The sequence below is a fragment of the Cydia splendana genome, chromosome 17, assembly GCF_910591565.1.
Source record: "Cydia splendana chromosome 17, ilCydSple1.2, whole genome shotgun sequence".
NCBI classification, from domain to species: Eukaryota; Metazoa; Arthropoda; class Insecta; order Lepidoptera; family Tortricidae; genus Cydia; species Cydia splendana.
Window position 1 is genome coordinate 516,672 of NC_085976.1, and position 20,111 is coordinate 536,782.

The window sequence follows — 20,111 nt, forward strand, 5'->3', positions numbered from 1 at the left end:
AAAACGGTAACATGCTAGTGGACTTCTGCTGTGAACATGATCTGGTGCTTGGAGGTTCAATTTTCCCGCATAAAAACTGTCACAAGGTGTCTTGGATCTCCCCAGACAGAAGAACGGAGAACCAAATAGATCACGTGATGATTAGTAGAAAATGGAGACACTCACTATTGGATGTGAGCAACAGAAGAGGAGCAGATGTAAACAGTGACCACCATCTTATTGTAGCCAAAATACGCTTGAAGATAGCAAAGGTGCGAAACACAGCAACCACATCATCTCGGCGGTTCGATGTCTCAAAGCTGCAAGATGCGGTCACTAGACAGAATTTTAGCACGGAAGTTCACAACCACTACAACTCCCAGAAAGATGAAGGAATGTCAGTCGAAGATCATTGGCAACTGCTAAAAAATACCTTTCGCAAATGTTGTAATACGTTTCTAGGGCACCAAAGCCTCGAAAAAAAGGAATGGATATCTAAAGAGACCTGGGATAAAATAACGCATCGTAAATCCATCAAAGACAGGCTTAACGTTGCAAGCGATCTAGGCACGAAAGAAACTTTAGCCTATGAGTACTTCCTTTGTGAAAGCGACATAAAACGCAGTGCTAAAAGGGACAAGCGTAGGAGAGCAGCATCTATTGCCAGAAAAGCGGAATCGGCAGCACATAATGGGAACACTAAAGAACTTTACCGGGCCGGTAGAGAGCTTTGCAATAGAAAAGCTGCGGCACGACCCATAGTAGACAAAGCTGGAAAGATACTCGTAACGCTTGAAGAACAAATGTGTAGGTGGCACGAGCATTTTACGGAAGTCTTCCGTACTCTGGATGACGAGCTTGACGAGGGAGAACCAGTTGAGACAGCGGAGGTCCTGGACATAAAAGTTGACCCTCCAGATGTCGATGAAATCTCCTGTGCTATAAAAAGTTTGAAGAGTGGAAAGGCTCCCGGAAATGACTGCATCCCGGTGGAAGCACTGAAGAGCAACCCGAGGGCAATGGCTAGTGTGTTGCATCCCCTGTTCGTAGACATCTGGGAAACGGGACGAGTACCTGAAAGTTGGAAGGAGGGGATAATCATCAAGCTACCCAAGAAGGGAGACCTGTCCCAGTGCTCCAACTGGCGCGGAATAAACTTGCTGCCTGTCTGCTCCAAGGTGCTGTGTAAGGTTCTGCTGAACAGAATGTCGGCCGCTGTCGATTGCAGACTCAGGGATGAACAGAGTGGATTCAGAACGGGACGATCGTGTACGGATCAGATTAACGTCCTGCGCATGATCCTAGAGCAGTGTCATGAGATGAAAAGCGAGCTCCATGTCCTGTTCGTAGACTTCGAAAAGGCTTTTGATAGGGTAAAGTGGAGAAGCATATGGCGAATACTGAAGCAAAGGGGAATACCAGTCAAGGTCATAGAAATAATCAAGTGCCTTTATGAGGGATCCACTTGTCGAATAATGCACAGGGGCCAATTGTCAGATCCGATACCCGTCACTGCTGGAGTTAAACAGGGCTGTTTGCTGTCACCATTGCTGTTCCTGATTGTCTTGGACGATGTGATGCGCAGAGTTACCAGTCAAGGGGAAAGGGGGCTGCCCTGGGTCAATGGCAAAACCCTTGAAGATATTGACTTCGCTGATGACCTGTGCTTACTCGCTACGACACAAGACTATCTGCAGTCGAAGACCGATGACCTGGCCGATGCCGCAGGAAGAGAGGGATTGCGTATCAACTGTGCTAAAACGAAAGCTATGCGCCTGCACGCCCAGAATGCAACGCCTATTCTAGTAAACGGGGAGCCAGTTGAAGAAGTAACAAAATTTACATATCTGGGAAGTGTTATGAACCCCCTGGGAGGTGCAGAAGCGGATGTTGAAGCTCGCATCAATAAAGCCCGCGCCGCTTATGCGCAGTTGAAACCCGTATGGACTTCCACAGTCATCACTCGCCGCACCAAGCTAAGGGTTTTCAACTCGAACGTAAAGTCGGTCCTCCTATATGGATGCGAGACATGGCCCGTCAAGCAAGACATAACCAGTAGACTCCAGGTGTTTGTAAACAAGTGTTTGCGGCGAATCGTAGGAGTCTACTGGCCACGGACCATCTCCAATGTTAAACTATGGGAACTGACTGGCCAAAACCCTTTAGCTAAGGAGATACTTCTGCGGAAATGGCGCTGGATAGGACATGTTTTACGAAGGCCAAACAATCACCTATCCAAGCAAGGGCTGACCTGGAAAATTCCCGGAAAAAGAGGACAAGGTCGCCCACGTACCACCTGGAGGCGCACAGTGGAAAAAGAGGCGGCATCAGTTGGCCTCGGCTGGGCGGAGCTGGAAGAGGCCGCGCTGGACCGCGAAGAATGGAAATCCCTTCTGAGAGCCCTATGTCCCTGATGAGGGATAACAGGATATCATCATCAATAATTAAGAATGATTTGATTGGTTACGGCCGTGGCTAGGCCGGCGGACAATGATGACTTTACTGCATTCTTAACGCGAGCGAACTATACCTAGTTTTATCTGTGTGGTTAGTTAGACGGTAGATACAAATTATATCATCATCATCGTGTGATTTTAGGCAAAGCGGCAGTTAAATATTATACCTAATTGGCTATTAAAATTCAGTTAGTAATTTTCTACGCTTCTGTTTTTTATGCTTGATTTGACGTGTTCTTAATGAATAATTTTATTCGTCACACTTACTCGCTTGGCTGATCCTTTTTCCAGGCGCACTGAAGTCTGGGGTGGGTGGATTGTATGGTTGACACACTTCTGGGTCTGTGGGTTCTGGGTTTGTGGGTTCTGGGTCTATGGGTTCGGGGTCTGGTTTTGGACTGGGGCTTACGAATGGCTCGTGGTTTCTCTGTAAAAAAACAAATCCAAACACAATTAGGTATGTTGAGTTGCTTGATAACAGAGTTCATATGGCCACCTCCTGTGTCTATCAGGGATGTTACGGAGCTCCGGTTCCGTTTCCGTTAAGGCGGAACTTCCGTTTGGTATTACACATCCGTTTCTGTTTCGGTTCCGTTATGTTTGAAACGGAAGTTATAACGGATGTCAATGCTTCGCGCGGCGGCGGCGTACATCAAATACAAGCATCATACCAGTCATTCGCTCATCGCCCCGCTTGCCACGTGCTACGCTAATTTGTTGTTTGTTTGTATACTTTGTTTTATTCGTGTTATTAAAATTAAAATCGTATGTGTTCTGTTGTGCACTGACTACTGACTTGTGTGTAGTGTGTGTGGTGAATGTTAGTGTGTAAAAAAACGCACAATGAAGCCGAAATCAAGTTCGATTTGGAACTATTTTGATGAAGTTAGTGGGGACACGGCTAAGTGTAAACTTTGTCTGAAGGTTTATTCTAGAAAGGGGAAAACGACTACATCGTTAAAAAGTCAGGCTCCGATTCTGGTTCTGGTTCCGTTTTCAGTTCCGTTTCCGTTTTCGGTTCCGTTTCCGTTTTCGGTTCCGTTAAACTAAATTGAAAACATCTGTTTCCGTTTTCGGTTCCGATAAAACCACATCCGTTACATCCCTGGTGTCTATCATCAAATCAGCTCGATGGTACTAGCATATTGCATTGTCAACCATTTTACATTATGTACCTATGTAGAATGTATTGTGAAAGTTTCAGCTCAGTAGAGTAATGGGTCTAATTTAGCTTGCAAGATACAAATATATATCTATTGCAAATTAATCAAAAAATAGTAAAAACCAAAACATACGTCATGGGTTGTTTTGAGTCCTTAATTCGAAACAAAAAGTGTACTTAAGGTTATGTCTATTTTTTTTAACGCTGTGGAAATAACTTCTCTTATAATTTACGTACTTACCTAAGTAAAGTAGGTAGTACCTACCTACTTGCTGAATTATATTAAAGAAACGAATCGCAAAAATCGCAAGTGGGTCTAGGACACCTCGCATTAAACAACACTCACTACACATTTCTTTACTAGAAATATACTTACTGCTTTTGTTGTCGTTTCGTAATCGTCAACGAATCCCCACGACCATCTGTAGTCGACATCATGCTGAAAAGGATTATTTTTCATTTTTAAATTCACATTAAAATAATTATAGTTTAAACAATAATATTTTCTTTTTTTAGGGTTCCGTACCTCAAAAGGAAAAAACGGAACCCTTATAGGATCACTTTCATCTGAGGGCACTTTCATCTGGCCCTCGCCTCTGTGCTTGCCTTGACTGGCCGGCCAGAGTGGAGTCGCAAGAGCGGGACCTATGCTCCAGGTTGGAAGTGTAAAATGTCATAACGCCGGCGGCCTGCTGAACGGATTACCGGGATCTGGCTACCGCAGACTCACCTCTCGACAACCTTACAGCCGGAGTGGCGTGTTGCCCTGTTGTCGCACTGTGCGTGCGGCCATTGCGGGGCCCACTCTATGAGTTGGCAAGTCACCACCTGTCTCATACAATTTTGAGACTGATTGTCACGGCAGGTGTCCGCTAGTCTCCTCCCATAGCCCGATATCCAGTCCATCCAACATTCAAATCTATAGCTAACCTTAACCTTAATTCCCATCGCAGCACAAAAGTGCTGCACTGCAAAAGTCTTTGCACCTGGCGGGGACCATCTCCGGATGTATCATATTGTGCGTTCGGGGATGGTATCCGCCACGTGTATCCCTTGCCTTTAGATTAATTTGTCTTAAAGGGCCTCTGCGCTGTTGGCTTCGGCCCCACGCACGTCTCCCAAAGGTCCGGGACCCCATGGTCCCGAGATATGGAAAGACAGACAAGTAATAATAAAACCCCATAAAACTTGACGCCGTCAACGTCAGACGCGTTTTTTACTAAATTTTCCTTTTATATGCGATCAAATATGTTTTTACTGGCTTTTATTATATGGATATGGGCTCCATGTTAGAATATCCAGTTATCCAGTTAGGCATGCAATTTTAATTTTATGTTGTGTAGGTAGGTATTTTTTGTTTTATGTCCTTTTGTAATAACGAACCATAATTTTAATATTGACCTTAAATGAAATCAAAAAGTTAATCATTTATTTACATCAAGTTTTATAATACAAGTGTCAAGGTCATGCGGAGATCAATGAGTTCCAACCTACGTACTTCTAAGAAATAATTTGCGTGGTTATGACACTGTGGCTGCAACCGAAAATCGCAATAAACCACCTAAGGCTTAGTTAAGTAGAGATATACTTATTATACTTAACTTACCCTTTTATTTCTAATTGTTCTGTCAAAATCCTTATTCGATCTCACCGCTTGCACGTAACACAACACTGCCGAAACACAAAATCATTACAAATAAGTAAACACAAATTAACACTAAACTCTGAGCATCTTATTACCTGAGCTAATTAAAATAAACTTGAGCATTTTCCTCATGATAATAAATTAAAGGCAATATAATACAAGATAATGACTTTGTTTATGTAGATGTAAGACGTCTTCCCTCGGTTTGTTTTCGCGGTCATCTGGTCAAAGACGCGTACAAATCTAGATATTGGCACATTTAACTGATTTATTATCAACCTTATTTGATTAGCATTAAGGTACATCAATGATCAGTTACTATTAGTACGAGGCTTTCTGGCTTGGATACGATTTGCTGACTAATTATAGGTCTTATTGTAAAGAGATATATATGGTCCATGAACGATCAGTCTTGTTTTTAATGAATGGTAAGGTAATGCCCCTAGAACTGATCGCGTGCCGACTAGATGGCGCATACCATGAGCATGCACGACTGCTTATTTCAGTTGCGTCACAAGAAAAGGCGCCCAGTAGGATTTAAAAATAGGTACATCTGCCATTTATTTACCTAGCCTGTCAATCCGGAACGAACTAAGCTTTATTCGAATTACTTCACCGAAAAGCGGTAAACGGTAACGTTATTTTACACAAATGTGCCAATCTAAATAATAAATACCAGCATAAATTGAGTTTTAGGGATAAAACATGAATCAGAATCAGAATTTATTTGTTTAACATAGGTAATACTCGTATTACAGGTGGTACTTTTAAATACATTTCGATCACTATGTTTAATGATGTCGAATTAAGTAATCTAGTATAAAATTGTAAAGGACATAACTGAGTAGAGCGGCTTGCTGCGTAATCGGTACCGTTGCCATCAGATATATCGGAGCGGCCGACGTGCTCAAAAATATCTGAACACAATCTGTAACGCCTTGAAAATAGTTCAGATATTTATGACCACCTTGGTCGCTCCGTAAAATCAGCATCAATTGCAGCGAATAAAACAACACGCCATAAGCATCTGCCATCTAGAAACTTGACGCTTCATGATGCGTTGTCTGTTGGAGGCAGTCTGTCAAGCGGCAACTAGTTAAGTATAGTTGGTTGTGTTTTTACGACGATGACGTTAAAACACGTCTTGAGAGTATTTTACCGGCCAAGTACAAAAACTAGTAGGTCCTAAAGGTCATGATTTTCATCGTAATGTGAACATTTGTACGTTGGCACAGTACTTGAGAGACCGTACCATAACGGATGTGATAGGATGGTTGCACTTCCCTATGAGACTAGGGTTACCAGATACAGATTTAGAATCTTCCGACAAAATTCCTGATTTCCGAATATTTTTCCTGACATTCATATTTTGACGACATTGAGCCGAATTTAAGTTACATTTAATTTTGTATTAATTTAAGTAAATAAAAAGGTACTTTATAAAAAAGTCTACCAATTCAAAAAAATCCTGACATATTTGTGTTCCGTCTCCATTCCTGACAAAAGGCCAAAATTCCTGACATGTCAGGAAAATTCCTGTCATCTGGTAACCCTATATGAGACAGGGTTATAAGTATCTCGTCTGTTCCCTAAAGTTATGGGTTTGGGTACTCAATAATAATCGTAATGTCTGAAAGGACGATTAAACGGTTGACTTGAAATAAAACGCATATTTTTCGAATGATTTTTTATAACATTTAACCACAGATATATGAATATGGACATGCCGGCAGATGAGTTAGACGGCACACTGGATGCGATTCGCTTGTCGGCCCGATGTTTGAGCGAGACAATACTGCGCGCGTATTATAGCGACATCCCGCTCGCACATCGGAGCGACGTGCGATCGCATCTAGTATGATAACCGCCATAGACTACCCGTCTTGTCCTAACTGGAGATTAACTGACCGTAGTTCTGTAGAAAGCGACCAACTTTTTATTTTTGTCAAAGTGACTTACACCCTAACTCAGTAGCTTTGGTCGCTTTCTGCATTGATAAAAAAATTGAGTTGGTCGTTTTCTGCATAACTACGGTCAACTTTCAACTCCATTGACACTGCTGGGGTCCCCAGATTTTCTTTTATGCAGCACTGCCTAACCCTACCGCTAGGGTTGGCAAACCCTATCCCCATACGTGGCGTTCGATCCAATCGCTATACGCGGCAATCCTAGTATAAACGCCGGGGGCGCCGGCGCGCGCGCAACCGAAGCCGAATGACGTCACACCGATCACCGAGGTCAATGACCCGGCCCGCACTTGCAGCGGACCGCCGGAATCCCCCTGGAAATGGAAATAAACGTTAGATGAGGAGAGTGGACGCTCTTCTTCTCCATACGAACATTGTCCCCATTTTCCTCCTTGGATATTGACATTATGAAAAAATATTTTTACAGAATAGTTTATAAATGTTAATATAAAGAACGCGAACGCCTTGGGCCTGCCGCGCCGTATCGCGTCTGCGAGTTGTTTGCTTACGTAAGACGTGGCTCCTCTTCACGTTGGGCCAACGCCAACGCCAACGAGGGACGCAGCCATGCGGTAGAATGAGATAGCAATATCACTTGCTCCCTCTAAAGCATAAATGCGTCCCTCGTTGGCGTTGGCCCAACGTGAAGAGGAGCCATAAGACGCAGCGTTAGGAGCGAAAAACAAATTCCATATAAATATTTAAACGCTATATAGGTTAACGCTACTTATGATAATTGAAAAAGCGAAAAAAAGGCCATAGGAGCTGTAGTTAATATAAGTAGGTACATCAAATTGCTCAAAAATATTTTGTGTTATTTTAATATCCAGCCATCCATGTCTATTTGTAATCCCGATACCAAATTTTTTTCTTGTCGTTTGGCGTTTGTCATCATTCGGCCCCATTCGAATTTTAAGATAAGTCAAATACCTATAACAGTGTCAGTGTGAGTGATAGATATGTCAGTGTCAAAAGTGACGTTTGTTGAAACAAAAACGTCATATTTGACACTGATATATCTAATCCAGATCGTATCTAGACGTAATATTTGACGTATCTTTAAGTTCGAGTCGGGCTCATTGTTAGCTTAGGTAGGCCCCCTGAACCGGTTGTTGCTGTCTCGCGAAAAACATGCGCAGAACATTCTGAACACTTCGCCCACTTGATTACTTCTGCTATCTGTATATAGGTACTACTTATTCTATATATGTGTTCAAAACGCGAAAGTTTTCAATATTATACTACTTATTCTGTTATATTTTCTTTATCATATGGTCGTTTGACATAAATTAGATAGCATAAGATACTAGGCGAATTTCAAAAAAAGTTTATAGGACATTTTTGTCTCTAAATATGATCAGGAATACGCTGTTAAAATTATTCGGTTTCCTCATGTTACACCGTGTATTAAAGGTCAACGTATGTGGGAATTATCGTGCGTAATAATAATGTATGTACTTGCTAACCATTAAGGACATGATTAGCTGACCAATCTAACCTAAACCTTATTGCAAAGGAATAAGGTACCTATATACATAATTAATTATAGGTACCTTAGATAATTGTACCTATCAATAATTGATAATTAATTCTCGATGTGGTTTGATGGCGGCTAGGTATCTACCTATCAAATTTTGCTAATCGCAGTGAATTTGAGACCTAAATTATTCAAACTACATTATGGTCGTTCCGACGGTTTTTTGATGGATTACATTATAATTATTTTCATTGTACTTATGGAAAAAGGATCCAATCAGTAGAACGTCAGTCTAGTTAAATTTTGTACCTACTACTCTGTACCTAGTACACAGATAAAAACACGGTCTTGAAATATTATAAGGAAACTCGAAAATGTCTTTGTCTAAGAAACAAAGAATCTTATATTAAGTATAGATCTTGGGGTAAGAACTTTCCGTGACAACACTGTGATACAACACAGTAATAAAATTCTTGTCACTGGACTTTATTTTGAATTTTGAGAATTTAACATCCTTGAACCATCTCGACAAAATAAATATCAGTTGAGACATTCTTATTACAAAATTATGTTTTTTTTCCGGTGTATGAAATAATATTTTGATCACTGACAAATTTTTGTTATTACGAATTTTTCTTCATTACAATGAAAAGATCTTTGTATAGAACTGAGTTGATTCCCATTAAAAATAATTTCAAGAACAAATCACATTTGGCCAACATTACTGTTATAAAAAATTGGATAAATGTTTCGAAATAGTTTCCCTGTAGGTACACTACTACTGTGTTCCATATTTTATTATATTTTCCACTTTAGTGTCTCACTTAAATTATAAAGGCTACAAATATAATGACCACCAAAAAATACTTTGGTACCCTAAATAAAAAAATCATGCTTACCAAAAAAAATTCCTGAACACCAAAAAAATAAGGCCTAAAAATACAAAAGTACCACCACTTTAATTTCGACTGCACTTCAAATTGTATTCAAATACCAAATATATTGAATGATCACCAAAAATCATTAATGATCACCAAATCTTGAAGACCAAATTAATGCGATATTTTCACCTAAATAAACCACTATGATTACCAAAAAATGTATACATATTACCAAATAAAGTAAACTGATGCCAAAATTACTAGCCCCTCCCGCTCAACCCCCCGTAGCCCGCACCGCATACCTACCTAACCTAATCTACTTTTCTAGTAGCATTTCGTTATGCTACTAGAAAAGTAAGTTAAACTGCTATCAGTTAAGTGGGTTAGCTTAGGTTAGCACTGCGACCCTTACAGAAACGAAATGGTACTAGAAAAGTAGGTTAGGTTAAGTTTCAACTGCTACCCATACAGATACGAAACGCTACTAGAAAAGTGGGTTAGGTTAGGTTTGAACTGCGACCCTTACAGAAAAGAAATACTACTAGAAAAGTGGGTTAGGTTAGGTTTGAACTGCGACCCATACAGAAACGAAATGCTACTAGAAAAGTGGGTTAGGTTAGGTTTGAACTGCGACCCTTGCAGAAAAGAACTGCTACTAGAAAAGTGGGTTAGGTTAGGTTTGAACTGCGACTGTTACAGAAATAAAATGCTACTAGAAAAAGATGACGAAGTGGATTAATTAATTTAATAGGATAACGATATATTAAATGTTTGCACATTTTTAATTAAAATGTGGTTACAATTTTTGTGATCATTTACTATTTTTGCGTTTACAATGATTATTTTGGAGCCATTTGCTTTAATAGGATAGCAAGATTTAAAAATTTGGTTATCATTTTACATTAAAATGGAGTTCTAATTTTGGTGGTCATTTACTATTTTTGGGTTTACAATGATTATTTTGGTGTCATTTTCTTTAATAGGATAGCAAGATGTAAAAATTTGGTTATCATTTCACATTAAAATGGGGTTTGAAATTTGGTAATCATTGACTATTTTTGGGTTAATAATGATTAGTTTGGTGTCATTTCCTTTAAAAGGATAGTAAAATGTAATAAAATTGGTAATCATTTCACATTAAAATGGTGTTATAATTTTGGTGATCATTCATGATTTTAGGGTGGTAAAATAGATTTTTTTGGTATTAAATTTTACTAAATCTGGTGATCAGTTAAATAGCAGCCAATTATAAATTACACACGCACAGATGCAATTTTTCACATAAAACCTAACCTCGAATGCATACGGACCGTATTTGGCGATCAATTTTATTGGATGAAATAATAAACTCCACAATCTACGCTTTGCATGATCGCCAGGATTTAACGTTATATTTTTATTGCAAAAATTTACATCAAAAACAAACGGACGGCATTAAATAAAATGAAATCCAGGTGGAGAGATAAACGTTTAATACTGTTCTTAAAAAACGACGTAAGAGCAATATATTTTACAAGCTTTAAATACCTTTTAGTACGTTAAATCGCTCACATGCTCCGAAATGGCGAGACTTTCAATGCTTTTTAATCGGTTTTCAGCCCTGTTGAAACGTTTAACCTAATTAAATGGTTTCCATTCGTATCCTCATTTAAACATACTCCAAAGTTTGGGGTTTGTGTAAGCCAGCATTGGTTTTTATAGAGTGCGATGTGGAACATGTAATATTTTTTTTATAACATACAGTAAGTTCAAGTTAAGTAACTATTACGTAAGTACGTCAATGTCTACGCTAAAGGTACTGTTCGAATTCAGACTACATAAGCATTATGCTGCAGCAATGTGGTGCGACATTGCTGCCGACTGCATTGACGAACTATACGGGTTACGGCAATACTGCAAAGTTATGCTCATCGAAATGTCACTTTAAGCTGTTACGTCGTTCCATAAAAAATCTCATAAAAACAAATTTGCGTCCGATACCTGGCAAGTGTCGACTCCTCCCGCGAGTTTCCCAGCGCAGACCTGGGTCTGGTCTAAGTCGCACCAATTTCGGTTGCAGTAGCGGCGGAGCAGCCCGCTGCAGGTGGTGGACTCTATGATGTCCACGTCAGCCGTTTGTAGATTCGGGGACGAATCGCGACTACCTAAACGTAAAAAGCTGAACAGAGTAATCTCAATTCTAGGGATGTATTTGATGTTTACCAGTCATATTTCAGTGACGGATAACATATTGACAAACAACACTGGGCTAAGTCTAACTTTTTCTCTAGATTGAACTGTCAGATATTAGCAGTCTCTTACATTAAAACATAATAAAAAAAAATGCCGGATAATTGTATTGAATGAGGTCCACATTCAAGCTGGCTGCGTGTCTTGAGAACTCGACATCTCTGGACAATTGCAGTAGGACTATGTCATTAAATTATTTATACTTGCAAGGATGAGACGGTGGTACAATGACTATTAAAATACCTACCTGACAGAACAACTCCCCAGCCGGTAACAATTACACCGACAATGGCGCTTGCATTTAACGAGGTCCACAAGCAAACTGGCTGTATATGTCTGGAGAACTGGACATCTCTGGACAATTGCAGGAGAGCTATGTCGTGTACTTGCAAGGATTAGGCGATACATACTTAAGGACTCATAAAATACCTGACACTACAACTCCCCAGCCGGTAACAGTTGCACTTAAAATGGCGCTTGTATTGACCGAGGTCCACAAGCAAGCTGGCTGGATATATCTTGAGAATTCGACGTCTCTGGACAACTGCAGGAGAGCTATGTCGTTGTACTTGCGAGGCGGAGTGTAGGAGGGGTGGACGATGATTCTAGTGATTAGCGCGTCGTGGGGTTCAGGCTGAAAGCAAAATTTGTTTATACCCGGTTTATATGCATCTAGAAGGACATAAATAAAGAGAGTTCTATGTTCAACATTGGGTATACTACTTTTAAAGGATTTTTTATTGAGTAAAGATCTGTTTACTCGAACACATTGATTAGTGTTTAGTGGCAGTTCCTACATTTTCTACTTATAAACTGAATTAGAAAGAAAAATTGACCAAGGCTGGAATCGACCCAAATGCAGAGGGCATTTGCGGCGGATGCCTAGACCTTGCTCCCTCTCAGTCCCACGTCAAACAGAGTCTGCCACAGTGATAGAGCATGAAAACTTGGCTAACCGTGTAGCCAACTTACTCACGACATCGAGAATATTCCTGGCTCCCAGCCTCACGATCTTCGGAGCAGCCTCAGCCACAGTAGGATCGCGCGATGACTTGGTGCAGTGAGCAGCCGTCAGCACAAATCGCGGGCTGATTAGAGCCCCTCCGCATTTGAAGATCCAAGTACCCTCGACGGCTCTCCAGCCTAGCGCTCCCTGAAAAATAGGTGATCCAAATTTCAAGTCCTATATTAAATATCGTTGATAGAGCAGCTGTTGGTTCTCCGAATAAATAATAAAACTGCGATCGATGTAAATAATAGCATTAATTTTTCCATTGGTCTCTATTGGAAATATGACAAACATATTCTTCTCAAAATGAGAGTAAGGGTACGCTACATGCATAATTAAATTAACGAACTAATAAACTTTAAATATGTTAGGTATGCTGTAGAGAACTGTCATACTTTTCATACAAGCAACTTTTAAGGAGCTGTTATGACGTTTACAGACTATAAGAAGATATACGGTCAGGGAAACAACCGAGATGACAATCGTTGATAGAAAAGTTCAATCGAAACTTGAATAATGTATAGAAATTGTCACGTGACTTTTCGTAGCCATCTGGCGCCCCGGTACATTTTTTCTATTCGTATGGCGTTTGTCGATGAACGATTGTTATCTTGGCTAGGCCCCCAATACAGAAAGAAGATTAGAACGGACCATGTGAGGGTATTCGCCTTGAAGAGCTCGTCGGCCACCGACGACGAGGTTCCGGAACGAGTGTAAACCGGCCTTTCTTCTCCTGTAGGCCAAACCTGAAAACATTAAACCCCTTTTTATAAAAAAACCTATTTAATGAAAGATTTATTTGAGTTATGGAAGTATATTAAAGTTGCTGAACGTAACAAACCTTGGATTTGCCACAGAGCCGAGTGACAAGCAAAAGAACTTACATGCCTTTTCCCTTTGATCTCTCTCATCTTGGTCTTGCATTTGCCAAACATATTCGTAGCATTCTGAAAGTATAGTAGATAAACTAAATACCCATTAAATAGTGCCGGAATAGAGTTTTTTTCACAGTCTAATATTAGCTGTAGAAGTGTCTTATGGATAAAGCAAATCGTGAAGAAATTGTCGTCAAAGACTCTTGGAAAATCTCAGTGCTACATAAATAGCTACTAAGACGGTATTCAGTTAGAGCTGTCCATTCCGTCTTTGCACCTTTTTAAATTGACAACGCTTCGAAGACGATACCTATTGAAACTGTTGTTTTTCTAGTGAAATCTACTATTTAACACGTCTTAACACTTTCCTAGTAACTAAATACTTAAGGATGACTCACGCTAGACCGGGCCGTGTCCGGGCCGGAGCTCGGGGCGTACTTTTCTATGACATGACAGGTGATCACGTGATGCTTTCCATAGAAAACGATGCGCCGGAAGCTTCGGCTCGGACACGGCCCGGTCTAACGTGAGTCATCCTTTATTCATAAGAAATTAACAAACAATGAATCTAATAAAATCATTCAAATTGATTATAAGTAACCTACTCCTTATATTGAAATTTGAAACTTTGCAAGTATGTTACGTACAATCAGAATCAATAGTAGAAGGCTATTAGAAGCAAAACATTCTCAAAAATTTTGGAAAATTTCATGAGGAAATTCTTATGCAAGTTTCCACTCACTGATTAGGGATTATTACTCAATGTTCTTAAAGTAACTGTTGACGACTGTTTCATTTAACATTTATGTCACTCATTGGCATCTATTTAGTGTCATAGAAACCGAAACTAACTGTAAGAATGTTTGGAAATAAACGTGCAGAAAAAGATACCGTCAACATTTCATGGGAATTTTCGAAAATTCTATTTGGCACATTGCTAGCTGAAACAACGCGCCTTAAGTATCTGGCACTCTGGATAAATTTTATAAATATACCTACATAAATCTCTGCGGTAGTACGCGTTCAAAAGTATCTGTTTCAGTCTAAAAATTGTTCTACATAGAGAGAGATATATCTCTCTTTGATAAGCTGTTTGTGAATGGTATATACCTACTTTTGAAGCGCAGTCTGATTCGCTCCTTTTGATGCTAACTGTATAGTAAGTTAATAATCTAATTACAATACAATAATTTAGTACCGATCGAGTTGATACGATAAGAGCCAGAAGGTGGATAGTGAAATTCTTCTTCGGCTTTTAGTGAACGTCTTAATAAGTTCGAGGTCAATAACTAGACTGATTTTGATGAGATAAATACTTTGGGGACGTAGTTAAATTAAATGACCTACTACAGTTAAAACATGCTTCTATAAACTACATTTTTGTAGAAACTTATTTTTTTAAATTTTATATTTTAAGATATTTGAAAATATAGAAAATAATTTGCTCTAGGAACGACTTATATAATTATGTACTCACTAGTTTCGCTGATCCGCCGACCTGGCTGGTAGAAATCAGGCATAGCCGAGGTGTACGGTAGACACGCAGCCGCTTCATCGTCGGCTGCTGGCGTGGTGGACAGCATTAGCACCTGGCTCTAAAATATACCTAGACTTAGGGCGTCCGCTAGATGGTGCGGGTGAGCGGGTTAACGAAAAATAGTAGGTGTGAGCAACGCTAACGCTAACGGGCGCTAAAGACTGAATTAAAAAATCTAGACACGCTCAAGCCAAGTTCATTCAATAATTGCTCACACCTACTATTTTTCGCAAAATTATTTTGCGAAGAATATACGAGATTGGAAATGAAGAACAGCATTAAGTCTGAGTTTTTTCGTCCATTTACGAAAATTGCCTTAGAACTGTGTCATTCAAATAGTAGATATTTATTTGACGATATTCAAGTTAAGTAGTTGGGTAGTTTTGCGGTACTTAAAATATTATCAAAAACTTACATTTTTTGGCTCATTATCCTCGACCAGTCCCCAACTCCAGTAATCTTGCTGCAACACACACAAACACACAAAATTATACCGTTTATACAAATTAATACAAATTCCAAACATTAATAAAACGATTTAAATATAATTAAATCATAATTTACCCGTTTATTCCTGTTTCCAAATGATATATTCGCCGCATTCGATATCGCTGCAATAATTATTTCCATTAATTATACGTTCCGATAGAAACAAATGCATTGCGATTGTAAACAGTAGGTACAGTCGGTGTCGAAAGTACCTTATTGTCCTAACGAGTGAAATAAAGGTGACATTATTGAGTGGAGATTGCTGTTGCAACGTTTAAGATACCGTTCGGATTAAGACTAATAGACCAGCATTGCTGCTATTTAGTTATATGGCGCAACTTTGCTGCCAACTGCATTGCTGCCGTAAATGTTAAAAAAATCTGGGAAGCATTACTTGACTGCAGCAAGGCATTAGTAGCGCATGTCAAAATCGATGTTACTGCCCGGGTGTTTGACATTTGCGGCTGCAATGCAGTCGGCAGTAATTTCGCGCCGCAATACGGCTGCAGTAATGCGGTCTAGTCGGAATCCAATCAATATTAAATGTCTGGGCACGTACAATAATATAATTATCTTAAACTATCCAGCAATTTTAAACTCGAATGTACATACCTGGCCCTAATTTCACCACGGCTACAATTGTCAGTGACATATGTCGAGCGACAATTGTCAAGCGACAGATGACATATTACAATTTTATAAAATATTTTCTATAGAAATACTTACAAACATGACAGGCATTTTGCTACAATTGTATGTATTACAATTATGTTGTGAATCAAGAATTATTTTTTCTAGTCGACATATTTGTAGAATTGTCGGTGAATCTTGACAGGAAATGAGTTATATGTCGGAATTTCGTGACAATTGTCGTGTTTCTTGTGACAATTGTCATAAACATAGCAAGAGAAATATCTGTTTTTTTCCGATATAATAAACTTTTTTTTAAATAATACAATGATGGTGGCAAACCGGAATACGGCCCGCCCGATGGTAAGCGGTAACTGTAGCCCATGGATGCCTGTGACGTCAGCATCAGTGATGTTTTACAATTGTCGCACCTGTCACCGTGGTGAAATTGGGGCCAGGAAGCATAAACAAAACGCAAACGTTCCACATTTGAAGTTAATTATTTAAAAATGGAACTAGTAACTGCTTTTTAATAAAACAACACGTTGAACTGGTTTGAATGCGAAATAGTTAATGATGTTGATTGGACTTTAATGTTGTTATTCTTCGCTTACTCGGAATACCTACCTATTGTTATATACTGGGAACTGATAAAGGACTTGCGGCACAGATTATTTTTTTTATAATAGACACGCCACTCTTGAATATAGAACTTTCGATAAGCTTGATTTGATTCGAAAAATATTTTTTGTTTATACAGTGCCTTTTAAAAATAAAACGTCAAACCTTAGAGAAACCATTTCATCGCTAACTAAAGGTTGTCGATCAGAAGAGATCGCTCTTCAGCTATAAAGCCGCCTGTTGTTTAGCTCTGGCTTTATAAATAAATAATAATAATAAATTCATTTACTTGCGACCAACTTGGATCAATAGTGTTAGTATTAGTGACAGTTTTTATCTTAAGGCTAATGTTAGTATGAATATACCTACACAATTATTTACTGCCCATGTTTATGTTTATGTATTATGTGTTTTTATTCGTTAATTATCTTGTTTATTAATTGTTGGTCTTATTTAAGTTTTTTCAAAATCTTAGAAAGGACTAAAACCATGAAGAGCATTGGAAGAGGTAATAGAAAAGTTGCATTGAGATTTGAAGGAATAATTTAGAAGTTTAATTATTTAGAGTGGTGTGTCTGTTATAGGTTTAGTTACTTATTTAATCTGTCCATTTAAGGTCGATAACTGAATACTGTCATAGTTTGTTGTTTATTTCTTGCTAATATTTTAGCTGTATGAAGTCATGTTAACGCTAAACTTATAGGGAAAAGATTCATTTAATATTGTCATAAATATTCGGCTTATGTTTTTTTGTCTCTTTCGATGCTATTTCTTGTGAGAATCAAATATTTATTATAGAATCAAAAGTTAAAATGATCAGAAATGAGAATCAAAGCCAGAGTGGATCTTTTACTAAATGGCTTCATACTGTGACGTAGGTACATTATTGTAACTATAGTTTGTTGATCGTACAATATATCGCTTTAAAGTTTACCTATCAATTAGTGAAGGTAACCTTCCATACCATATCTTAGAAAACTTAATAATCTAATACCTTTAAACGAAAAATTCTTGTATATTTATTTATATATTTCGGGGATCTCGGAAACGGCTGTAACGATTTCGATGAAATTTGCTATTTGGGAGTTTTAAGGGCGATAAATCGATCTAGCTAGGTCTTATATCTGGAAAAACGCGCTTTTTTGAGTCTATATGTTTTCCGAGCAGAGCTCGGTCTCCCAGATATTATCAGCTAGACGACAACGAGTAGGTATACTAGGTATTTCTTTATGAATTGCCTTTTCATGTAAGTATTTTATATTGACGGCCTCCCAACCTAGTCGGTAGTGACCTTGCCTGCGAACTAGGAGGTCTTGTGTTCGAATCCCGGTTTATTTGTGTGTTTATATCTTCCTGAGTTATAGAGGTTATCTATGTATCTAAGTTTGTATTATTATTTATTTATTGGCCATAAATCCTAAAGAAAGGAAAACCGAACTCATGAAAACAATAAAATAACCAGGACAGCATACAACGGCAGAGACACCGGCAGGTGTTCAATTATGAAAAGCACTTGTTGCGCGCCATGAATAAGGGAGTGGACCCGGTTAAGTGTGGAACTTGGCTTGTAAAGGCTCCATAATGCAGGCAATATACGAGTTAGCTCCTTGAGAATATGCCGAGCCTGATTCTGTATTAACAAATTATTATGGTTATGATACGACGTTGAAGATCGTTCACTGTGATTGGTGCATACTAAATGAAGTGAACGTCGTGCGCGAGTCGCGTGCACAGACAAGACATCCTCCAGACTGAGCATAGTAGCTCTACCCCCTCTGCCACAAATACGGTAGTTCTACTCCATTTTCGAGACGAATGTGGCTTTGTGTGACGTCTCCGTGTCTTTGAATGGACCAATCACGGCATGGGACCTCGCTCACCTCATCCCCCGCACCCCCGTATTTTTGGCAGCATCGGTTTCATGAAATAATTGCTCTAAACTCCGTCTAGAGGATTCCCGCGCCAATTACCAAGACATCGACCAGGTCGTATCAAAATCAGTTCAAAACGATAACAAATTGTTAAATTAGAATCAACGTCCTGGAGACTGATCCTGTATTAACAATAATATGATATGATTCTTATCTCATTTTGATACGGCCTGGATTCGAGTGGTCAATCTCACGCGCATCAATAAGTGGGAGGGAAATGTCTTATGAGACGACTCTTGAGGGCCTGGCCAAGATGACAATGCCAAACGAAAAAAAATGTATCGGGATGACACAGTCGCTACGAAAAGTCCGTGATGACTATTGCCATACATTATTTAAGTTTCGATAGGCGTTTCCTATCAACGATTGTCTTCTCGGCTAGGCCCCCTAATTACATTTCGTCAGCGTGAGCCGCTAACGCCCATTGGTGCTCACGGTCAAGGTCGTATCAAAATAAGGTGATAACTATATCAATTTGTTAATACAGAATCGATGTTCAGGTACCTGAAAGATTAAATGAGAGCCTTTCTTCAACTCGCTAACTATTGGAGCTTGAAGCTGGGGAATTTAAGTTCGAGCACGGCGTTGAGCTAAAAGTTATAGTGCCTAGTTAATTATAAGATGGTTTGGAAATTAGCTGTTTCAATAAACCGGATATCTTAAAATCTTAAGACGAAAGTGGACGATCGCTCGAAATCGCCCTGTACAAACGTTGCCCCCATTTTCCTTTCTGGATATAAATATATTTTAACAGAATATGGCGGCTAGAGGATAAGTAATTGAGTATGTTGATGATGGGTATATGCTGTTCAAAGTAACTCTCGACCATCTGCTGCTTGTAACATGTACATGTTGCTTTTTTATTTTTACTAAGGCTTTGCGAGTTCCCGTGCGCAACCCCTATTTAAAGGCCCCCAGGGGTCGCGACCCACAGGTAGAATACGCAAATGTAAAAGAACGGTAAGATGTAATATCAATATGGTATTTCGCAGAATGCAAGCTTGATGGGCATATATCTACTTATCTGTAATGTTTTCTTTTCATTACGCTGAGGCGAATTCATTTTGTTAAAATTAAGACGGTATCTCATAACTCATTTGTGTACATTTGTGATGATGATTGGTTTGAATTTCTTATGGCAAATTTTATACAAATGTTTACACAACTGCTGTATTTTATACCTGCTACAATTTGTTAAAAATATATACGTACTCGTATATCAG

The 20,111-nt window shown here is 39.1% G+C and overlaps 1 protein-coding gene across 1 annotated transcript in view; it reads right to left on the bottom strand.

The window, feature by feature from the left end:
- LOC134798605 (transmembrane protease serine 9-like) overlaps positions 1-15,825 on the bottom strand; it is a 72,991-nt gene extending 57,166 nt beyond the window's left edge. The window contains exons 1-8 of the mRNA XM_063770968.1: positions 15,782-15,825; positions 15,633-15,680; positions 15,158-15,275; positions 13,690-13,752; positions 13,457-13,551; positions 12,773-12,949; positions 12,226-12,430; positions 11,548-11,711 (exon numbers count right to left, since the gene is read on the bottom strand). Coding sequence (XP_063627038.1) covers positions 11,548-11,711; positions 12,226-12,430; positions 12,773-12,949; positions 13,457-13,551; positions 13,690-13,752; positions 15,158-15,263 — 810 coding nt within the window. The 5' untranslated portion in view covers positions 15,264-15,275; positions 15,633-15,680; positions 15,782-15,825. The remainder of the gene's footprint in view (positions 1-11,547; positions 11,712-12,225; positions 12,431-12,772; positions 12,950-13,456; positions 13,552-13,689; positions 13,753-15,157; positions 15,276-15,632; positions 15,681-15,781) is intronic.
- Positions 15,826-20,111: the final 4,286 nt, after the last annotated feature.